The following is a 10,417-nucleotide window of genomic DNA, read 5'->3' as shown; positions in this document are numbered from 1 at the left end:
GATACTCGAGAGAAACCTCAAAGTAGAAGCTTCCTTTGCTTGTGTCACAGAGTCTCCTGCCACCTGTCAGTGAAATATTAATGACAAAAACAGCTCCCCCCACCACTCCCCCTGCCAGTGGCAGACGCCCTCAGACATCGGTGCGTTGGTGGTTCTTGTGTCCGGGGATGGGCGTCCAGGTACGCACAGGCTCACTCCCGGTGGCTGCTTGTCGGGGCCTGGAGCCTGGGGCTCGCTCGGGCCCCTTCGGGGGTTGGGTGCCCTCAGCCTCTCGGCCTGGGGCTCGGTCTTCCTTGCTCTCTTGTGCTCTGAGGGCCTCTGGATGTCTGGGGCCTGGATCCCCCCCCCTACACACACACACACACACACCCTCTAGCAGATCATTACATGAAGGAACCTTTTAAAAACAAGCGCGCTCATGCTCACAGGTGTACACACGGGTGCTCACACACACAAACTACACCCTTTTTGGCTCCTACCTCAAAGCACACTGTGTGCCGTCGATCTTACGTGTTGCACAATAATGTTTAATATTTAGTATTTACTGTTATATTCCCATATATCATTGTGATGTTGTTTATTATGTTGCTCTTTATTTTGCTTGTTTTCTCTTTTTTCTTTCTCAACAGGTGATCCAGGTGATTAATAGATGGATTTTTTTGCCTGTTGGTTTTGTTGGTTTTTGTTTTTTGCCCTTTATCCCCGTCCCTCTTCCCCGCTGTTTTTCTTTCCCTCTTTCTTTCCGCCAGTCAAGTCTGTCCCGTGTGTAGCAAGTGAAAATAAAATAAAATAAACAATAAAAGCAAAGGTGAATCAAATAGACCATTACGGCAAGGCTGGGATGGTCCATTTGGTAAAGTAAATCCGTTGGGCATCTTTCTTTGCCTTTAGACAAAAATTCTGATGGTAAAAGAACCAAACGGGACAGGCGGGGAAAAAAACAACAAAAAAAGACAAAAACAGCTTTTCTGGGGAATAAGTGCGCGGTCAACAACAACGCCGTCTGCCTTTAGCTCCACCATGATTTCCCAAGTGGTAACACGCCCACACACACGCTGAGCTCACAGAGGAGCAAAGGGGACATTAAAAAGTCAACGTTTTATTCCAGACTCGACTGCATTATTGATGGCAGGTGGCAGAGAGGAAGGGTGGATGCGTGGATTAAGCACAGGGCTGAGGAATGTCAACAAAGAAGCTTCAATATTCACTAAGAGTGAGAAGTTAAGAAAACACATCCGTTATTGAGTCCAATGAATGAATATTTCTATTATTTTAACATGTAATGAGACTGCGGCTTGACTTTCATAAGCAACAAATGATGATTATTAAGTATGAAAACAATGAACGGTTCGATGCACTGAGGACATAAAACAACTACAGCAATCGCCTTTGTACATGTGAAACAGACTCATGCCAAAGTACCTTCCTGCAGCAGAATTATTATTAGTGGTGCAGTAATAGAGTTCTGATGTTATTGTTAGTGGGGCTGACATAAACTGCTGGCTATTGAATCGTCAGTGTGTCACACTTGTGTGTAAAATCTTCAAAACAAACAAACAACCAAAGAAAAAAGCTACAGCTGTATGATAACTGAGTAGGTGAATAAAGAGCTGTGAGCGTGTGTAAATGCACTTTGTTTCCTTCTGTAATACATCTGTAAAGTATCTTTGAACTTGACAAAAGTGACATTTTTTGAAATAGGAGGATGAAGTAACTCTGTCCGTTGAGTTCCGATTGAGAGAGTTACCGAACTCCAGTTTTTGGGAGTAGTGATGATGAATTAACATGGAAATCTCATTTTGAAAAGAGGTGGTTAAAAATATTTATATTTTGGGCAATGTCAGAGATATATGATTATATGGCAATGCGTATTTCATATTTCTCAGTTGCTGTGCTGAAGTGTGGGGGAATACATATGCGAGTAACATAAAACCTTTATACTCGTTACAGAAGAAAGTGAATTTATTCTTCTTCCAGGGCGTGTGTGTAGGAAATGAAATACTGCTGAACCATGTGTGAAACCAATAAATAAAATGAAAAATGAAATAAAGTCTTCTTCTTCTCTCCAGAGCATACCTCCACCTCTCCAGGCTCGTCGCTTCTACATGTTCCCTACTCTGTCCTTACACCTGTGGTCTGCCCCCACAGTCTCTCTGCCCGAGGACACTGTGGGGCATTCAATATCACTCCTCTGATTAATAGCTTCAAACTCACAATCCTGTCCTTCACTCTCTCCAGCTCAACAACGCCGCTCACACCCTCGTCCTTCAGGATTACCCTTCTCCTCATATTTAGATCATGGCAGAACAGTTTAAATCCACCCCCAGGGCTCTTGGCCTTACTTCTCTTCCGCTTGGTTTCCTGCACACACAAAAATATATCTAGCTTCTTTTTCTTCTTTATCAGTCATAGTCCCAGATTTAGTGTCCCCACTGTCCCTTTCCTTCTTGTCTTCGGCCAACAGTTTCAATCAGCACCCTGCTGGCCAATAGCACTGGAGGTGGATGCTGTTAACCTGGGCCCCGACTGATCCGGTAATGAAATTCTTTATGATCTGCATGTTGGATTTGGTCTAAAAAATATTTTTGTATTAGTTTATACAATATGTGCATACAGTTCCTAGCACAGAGACTCTCTCTGTCTCTGCATGCTCAAAATGACAGAATGAAAATGAGAAGAACACTTTGAAAACCCGTCAGATAACAATGGGGGAAATAAACTACGCTGGATATCTGAAGTGGACTGGGTAATGTGTTGAACAGATGCCGCATGGTGGAAGCCTGCAGAGAGCTGAATTCAAAGTGAAAATGATGCAGCAGGCTAGTGTTTGCAGAAACTGAGAATGGTGCTCGTTTTAATGGCTCCCATGTGCACGTATGCGTGCCCGATAACAATCTGAGGTTCAACTTGGCAATGTCTGATGTACCAGAGGTGTTCTATTGGGTTTAGGTCAGGTGAGTGTGGGGACCAGTCAGTGGTATCAATCCCTTCATCAGGAACTCCTTCAGGAACCCTGGACCCATTGCACTGGCATAGGGTCTGACAGTGGGTCCAAGGCCTTCATCCTGATATGTAATGGCTGTCATTGTGCCGTTGTCTAGCCTGTAAAGGTCTGTGTGTCTCTCCATGAATATGCCTCCCCAGCCCATCACCAAACTGGCCATGCTGACCGATGTTACAGGGAGCAAAATGTTCTCCACGGCTTCTCCAGACCCTTTCACATCTGTCACATGTGCTCAGGGTGAACCTGCTCTCCTCTGTGAAAAGCAGAGTGTGCCAGAGGTGGACCTGCTGATCCTGGTGTTGTATGGAAAATGCCAGTCAGGCTCCACAGAGCGGGGAAGTGTGAACAGGGCCCAGTAAAGGACGCTGGGCCTTCAGCCACCCTCGTGAAATCTGTTTCAGATTGTTTGGTGACTCTCTGAGCTGACCCTGTGATTGACACTCACTTACCTTCTTGTCTCGTCTTTCTTGTCTGGTTTCAAAACAACAGATATCAACAGCAAAAACACCCAGCGTGAGATTTCCCTTCACTTTACACCACTGTGGCTGTGCTGAACATTTATAGAAAGCTTTTCTGGAAATTAAGAACAAATAAATTAAGATTCAGTGACAGTCTATTGTTTTTTGTGTGTCTTCCTCTTTTCCTCCTGTAGCTCCATCTTCTCCATCTTCAGCACCTCCGTCTGCGCATGTCCAAACCATCTCAGCTTTGACCGCTCGCCTCAGGCTGATGTACTCATTTACCTCAGCGTTGAATCTTTTGGGCGGTGCCACTGTCTCCAAACTTTTTTTTTTTTTTTTTGGTTTTTTTGTGTGTTTGTTGTTGTTGAAAATGTCTGGTGTGTAATTTCTTTTATGTACGTTGTAGTTTATTAGGAAGAGAAGGTGACTCTGGCAGATGCTTTGGAACGAAACGCTGGCTCAGTTTCATTCAGCAGGGATCCCTGCACTCTGTCAAAACAATGACATGCATTGTTTTCAGTGACATGTGTTACTGCTACTGTAGACGTGATTTTTTTTTTTTTATCATAATTTGTGTCAAGTAAGTTTTGGGTTGCCACCAAGAAAAAGCTGTAATTATTTCACCTCCTCCCTGATGGAAACTCAAAACCTTTTGCTAAGCATTAAAAAAAAATATATTATTAGAGTTTTATAAGTTTTTCAAGTTTCTAGTACCAAGTTTCTGGAAGTTGTCATTATTTAAAATTGCACCTGCAAGTTTCCTGGTGATTTGTCGTGTTTTGTATATAATGGCTCGCTCCAAACAGGATCCTGACTGTGTGCAAAAGCTGCGAGCATGCTGGATTCTCAGCTGGTAGATTCTCTCAGGCTCATTCATTGTGCAGCAAGATGAAAACATCGATCCAGGACCACAAGACTGATTTCAGCCAAAAGAAGAACAAGACATCCTCAGGAGATGGTTTGACCCCCACTGAGCTCCTGTCTCAACATTGCAGTCAGATTAACTGTAGCAAGTTCTCCCAGGTGCTTCAATCACGCGAAATACCTTGAATACTTGCGTGAGAGAAAGTGCACTGAAACTAGAGAGGATGTCTTAAAAGCAAAGGCTTGTTTATGTTACTTCGCTGATTCATAAAAATCCTTCATGACATCACTTTTGTGAGCATCCTTCCTTCGCTTTTACTCCCTGAAACCTTTGCACGGTGCTGCTCACTCCTTTAATTCAGCCCTAAACATTTCCCTCCATCAGCATAAAATCAAAGCGCCTTTCCAAAACTCTGCGCAAACATCAGTGTGCAAGTGTTTCTGAACGAAGACGGGTTTAAGTTAAGTTAAGAAAAGACCAGATTCGTGAGGTTACCTGTACAAGCCAAGAACAAACTAGTTTTACTTGACGTTTGTGTTGAGCTTATATCTGACGTTATCAGCCTGAGGCTGCCCTCTGTGAAAGTGATTAAGCGGCTCAGTGTTTTGGCGCAGTGACAGTGTGGCCGAGACGTGGCAGTCACTCTGCGCTTTCCCTGCAGTAATATTAGGTTTAATTTTAAGCCCCTCTGTCACCGGAGCAGCCTGGCCTGCCCCAGGAGGTGTGACGTCACTGGCGAACGTCACAGTTTAAATATTGACTCCCTCAAATCCGTGAGATTATCTGAATACTAAAAATAAAAATAAAAAGTGGAAAACGTTGCATAACTGATTTCAAGGGAGCTGGCCTCTGTTTACGTGCCCGGAGCCATTTTTAAAAGAACACGCACTCAGTCCGCTGCTTTACAAAACAAGATGGTCCACAGTTTATTATAATTATGAGTCATACACAAAACATTCATCTGAAACAAAACAGACCAGGGTCGAGAGACAGACCGGACTAGCCCAGGTGAAGAATCACTACAATGTTCCCATAATATTGCTGCTGAGACTTTACAGCGTGTATGTGCTCCTCGGGTGGGTTAATTGTGCAGGGTGGGTTATGCCTTAACTCCTATTACATCACAACACGCATCCTGTGCTTTTCCTACTGACATAAAGTGGTTGGGAGCATTTACAGGAACTTTATGGTACTTTGTGGCTCATCTTCAATCCATCGCCACCATCCTTACACAGACTCTTTATAGTATTTTTCTTTGATAATATATACTTTCAAAATATATACATATCACAGAATACTCTTTTTTGTAAGGGTTGGACAGCCACCTGCTCCTCAACGGCATCATAAAAAATATGATAGTAATTACAGAGAAATAGAGTGCGAGTTTGTTTTCCCTCTGTCTCAATGCTACATTCAGATCCGGAGAGGCTCATAAGCACTTCAGCAGGAAGAAGTTGCAGAAAGCTCCCCGGGGACAGTCGCACATCTTGCCGATTCGAGCGCCTTTCCGCACGGCGCACTGCTCCCCGATGTCACACTGAGAGGCAGAGAGAGGGACACAACCAGAGGTTCGCTTCATTTCCACCCGCCACTGCATGCACCAAGGGCATGCCATTTCATACTACTACTACTACTACTAATAATAATAATAATGATAATTACCGTTGGGACTTGGCCAAATTTCTTTTCCCATAAAGGCAGCCGTTTAGCCTGCAGCTTTTCCAAAACTTCTTGGAGAGCTCCGAGCTGTCGGAAACAAACACAAACATAAACACAAAACCATTAATAAAGATAATGTGGTTTTTGGAGTGGGATACAAATATAAAATCTATTTATGGAACATGCAAATTAATTAAAAGCCACGAATAAAATAAAAATCGAATCTGTTGGTGAGTTTCTTAAAAGTTGGAATTATTAATAAAGTAACTATACAAACAAAGCCATAATTCTGCAAAACGACACAAACCGCTGAGGAAAGGTGTTTCTTCTTGTTCTTGTTGTTTGTGTTGTATTAACTACACTGGGTCCAAGTTTCATTACCGGGAAGAATCCTGCATTCATGCGTAAAATGCGACTTTCTTTTCACTCTCAGCTGTTCACAGAGCTCAGCTTAGCGTCACATTGTTGCTCTTGACTCTTGTTGTCAGCGGGCTTCATAGACTATAAATAAAATGGTCTTAATTTTATTTTTCACAGCATAACTAAAAGTTTTGTTTTTTGTTTAAAAAGGGGAGAAAGAGAGGAAAAAACAGTAACGGTCTTGATAAAAGAAGAAAGCTCTCCGCTGTTAAACTTGCGCCGTGTGTCTGCGTGCGTACTCCGGGTGCAGATCTTACCAGCTGCTTCTCGCTGGTCAGGTTCGGACCTTTGGGGTAGAAGTCGCGCAGGGCTCTGGGGCTCAGCTCCTCCTCGGACTCGGAGTCCAACACTTCGGCTCCAGCGGCGCTGGAGAGCAGCAGCAATGCGCACAGGAGCGCCCCGCTGAGCAGCCTGGAGCTCTGCATGGTCCCAGTGCACGGCAGCATGTCGCCCCTTTTGCCGGTCTCAAATAGTCGCTCCACCGCTCCAAACACCTTTTTATCTGACTAGTTGCATCTGCTCGCTCCACCTTATCCTTTGATTTTTTTTTCTATTTGTCATGCGTAACAGCTGCCTTGGGTGAGTCATGCCGCAAAAGTTGCTGGGCAAAATATGCCTCCAAAAGTCAACAACAACAGCAGCCTGCGTGGGGTCGTTACTTAGAGCGCAAAGGATTACTCCTTACTCGATAGAAGAATGGAAAACTAATTGGTCTTTTCTAAGAAGCTCAAGATCAAGTTCAAGCGGCATTAGGTCAATCACCTGATTAAATTTCAGCCATGAGAATATAACTGCAGTCGGCAAACACTGTTGGATTTACAGCCTCAGGATGTTCAACTTCACAGAAGAGCAAAAGATGTGCTTGAGTCACCCAGCAGTCAGAGAACAGGGCTGTATTTAGTATTCCACCTATAGAAGAAGTATGGCACAATGCGTTACTTTTCTCTTATTATTTTCCCAGAGTGCCATTTCCAGGCTCTCCAGCATTAGAACTTAGTGACTCAGTCTTTTATGCAGTGAATTACCACGAAAACAAGCAGTGCTGGTTGAAAACGGCTTGTAAAGTAACAAACCGACTTCTAATCAGCCTGTACGTTGATTAGAAGTCCATTTTTTGCATTTTGAAGTATGTGAGATATTTTTATTACCAACTGCTCAAAGGGAAATAGTGATTTATTTCGTTATTTCTGCAGCATTTATGACACTTGTGGGGAAAAAACAGGTACAAGTTTCCGAGTATATTTCAGGTTTATGGAAAATAATCAGATGATTTTATTTTTTAATATCTGCATACTTGAACTCCAAACGCATCAGAACTCACACTGAGGAACATAAACAACATTAAAATAATCCATATTTTGCAGAATAATCAGCTCCACCGCGCACTCTTCCACCTAACATGATCTGTACCCTGCAGCCACAGAATCATATCATTTTATCTCTTATGCAACCACTGAGTCTGCGGTAACAATGTAAAAATGATGAATGTTTACACAAAATATGGGCGGACAAGCGACAGCAGTTGTCTCTCCCATTGTATTCTTAATCCTGCGGCTGAGTTTTCCCTGTGCGCTGCATTGATCGAGGGTATCAGAGCTGCCTGCGTCGGGTCCACCGGCGGAGATGGAGGAGCAGGAAGCTGCTTTGATTGTGCTCGAGACTGCATGACTCATGTCTCCCTCTGTGCCAGCTTTAATGACTGAGACGCCAATTTGACATTCCATTCAAAACCACCAGGCTATTCCATTCACAACCTCGGCTTCTCTAGTTTTTGTATCGTATCTCTGAAACTCTTTTTGCCACAGGCTTGCACTGCCTTTGGGGTCACTTCCTCCTTCTGATTGGTTTCTTCTGGTGCTTTCGGACATAAAATGTAACCTTGAAGACCATAAAGTGAGTTACCTCAATCAGCCAGTTTGTGAATTGTGCATAAATAAACAGATTTCGGGAAGCAGTGCAAGGAAAACAATATAATAGATGTTTTCACTATTTCAGAAAAAGCATATTAGGGGATTTTTGAGGGGAAGCCATGAGTTTAAAAATAGGCTTAAATATTTCTTTTCATATCAGTGATTTTATTTTTGTGACCCAGGGCAGGACAACGAGCTGTAAACACAGCAGACATATAATCACTGCCTAATTTACATATCCAGTGACCACAGAGCAACAGCAGCACTCATTCGGTTTTCTTTCTCTGGTTACCTCAGAATTAACCCTCCACACTTTGTGGTTTGTTTTTTCTGTCTCTAACAAATACCCCACTCTTCTTTACGTCTGCGGTCACATATGGTCCACTTTGATCTTACTTGGGTCGGACCGTGAAACGCCTCTTTTTGTCAGTGTAAAGAACTTTACATTTAATCCCTGAGATATTTTAATATGAGAAAAAGAAGCGCAAGTTCAACAACACAAGTCAGTTTTCCTACATAATAAAGACCTAACCCTGCTCCTGTAGTAAGTAAAAGAAGTCTGTCAGCACAACTCTTTGGGCTAAACTGAAATAAATCCTTAAAATGATGTTCTGGTAGCTCACTGCCCAGACTGTCCTGTAATTATAAAACAGAAAGCATTTGATAATTGACAGATTATGTCTGTTTAATTACACATCATACATTTCTGTACTAAACAGTGAAAAAACAGCAACTTTTTGTTATCGTTGTTTATCTGGAACTTATTTACTCTGCTGTAGTATGAATGGTCACGTGTGAGGTCATCAGTTCCATTTCTATAGCACCAAGACACTTTATATTGTAATGCAAACACCCTACAATAATGCAGACTTATGAAAATATAGGTAAATATTCAAAACTGATGCTCTCCTTCACATTTTCTAAAGCCACCCTGTGGGCCACAGTGGGGTATTGGCCTGGTGCAGTTGGACATCTCAACAGGTGAGCAGGTGGTGAAAAAGAATTAACTTACGGTTAACAAAATGTGTTGTACACACCTATATTATTTTTCTGTCACCTAACACCCAGTGTCAGCAGGAGAAAAACAGGAAAGGAACAGAGGTGAGAGAGCAATCCACTGACCAGTGAGTAAATGCACACAAGCTAAACACCAGAGAGAGAAACGGGGTAATAACGTACCAGCGAGCTCAGACACTAACGAAGCAGGAAGAGAACAGAGGTTAGAAGGACAAACACAGAAAACCACATGAGCAAAAAGATGCTTAAAGATGGCCAAAGAATAACTCACCAAGTCAGGAAGGAGAAGCAATCACCAGGAGAAGGAAGGAAGGAAGGAAGGACGGACGGAAGGAAGGAAGGAAGGAAGGACAGAAGGAAGGAAGGACGGATTGAAGCAAGGAAGGACGGAAGGAAGGAAGGAAGGAAGGACGCACGGAAGGACGGAAGGAAGGAAGGAAGGAAGGAAGGAAGGACGGATGGAAGGAAGGAAGGAAGGAAGGAAGAGACAGAAACAAAGGAGTACAATAAAAGGCACATAATAGACAATTTGAAGTTAAAATCAGCTGTTAGTGTCACCCTGACAGATAATTATCTGCTCTGATAGCAAACATGCTTGGAATGGCAGGTATAGCCAAAAAGACTGGTCTTGTTTATGTGTGTGTGCCCCAACTGATTTGAAATGAAACAACAAAAATATAGGGTGTGTGCAGTGTTGGTCAAGTTACTTGAAAAAAGTAATCAGTAGCTAATTACTGATTACTTCCCCAAAAAAGTAATCCTGTTACTTTACTGATTACTTATTTTCAAAAGTAATTAATTAATTACTTAGTTACTTAGTTACTTTTTAAAAACCCGATTTACAACCTGAAGAGGTGATAAAGCGATAGATCTTTCAGCCCAATTCTACTTTTTCTACATAATCCATCATACAAAATGTAATCAAATGGAAAAGTCTACTTTTTTAACTTGTTTTATTAGTTTTAATCTTTTAACTTTATGCATCAAGCAAAAATTTAATTATATGCAACATTCTCTGACTTGAATAAATTAGTTTAACATTTAAACCTATTTTCTACACATTCCAGCACATAAAATAAAA

General features: G+C 42.3%; 1 protein-coding gene across 1 annotated transcript; it reads right to left on the bottom strand.

The window, feature by feature from the left end:
* Positions 1-5,228: 5,228 nt before the first annotated feature.
* cart3 (cocaine- and amphetamine-regulated transcript 3) lies at positions 5,229-6,927 on the bottom strand. The gene is made up of 3 exons (XM_004566365.4): positions 6,667-6,927; positions 5,993-6,076; positions 5,229-5,867 (listed from the first exon to the last, which is right to left on the bottom strand). Exons 1-3 carry the CDS (start codon positions 6,853-6,855, stop codon positions 5,760-5,762), a joined length of 381 nt encoding a protein of 126 aa, XP_004566422.1. The 5' UTR covers positions 6,856-6,927; the 3' UTR covers positions 5,229-5,759.
* Between the last annotated feature and the right edge of the window lie 3,490 nt (positions 6,928-10,417).

This window comes from Maylandia zebra, linkage group LG1, assembly GCF_041146795.1.
Source record: "Maylandia zebra isolate NMK-2024a linkage group LG1, Mzebra_GT3a, whole genome shotgun sequence".
Taxonomy (NCBI): Eukaryota; Metazoa; Chordata; class Actinopteri; order Cichliformes; family Cichlidae; genus Maylandia; species Maylandia zebra.
This window is presented reverse-complemented; position numbering and strand designations above follow the sequence as displayed.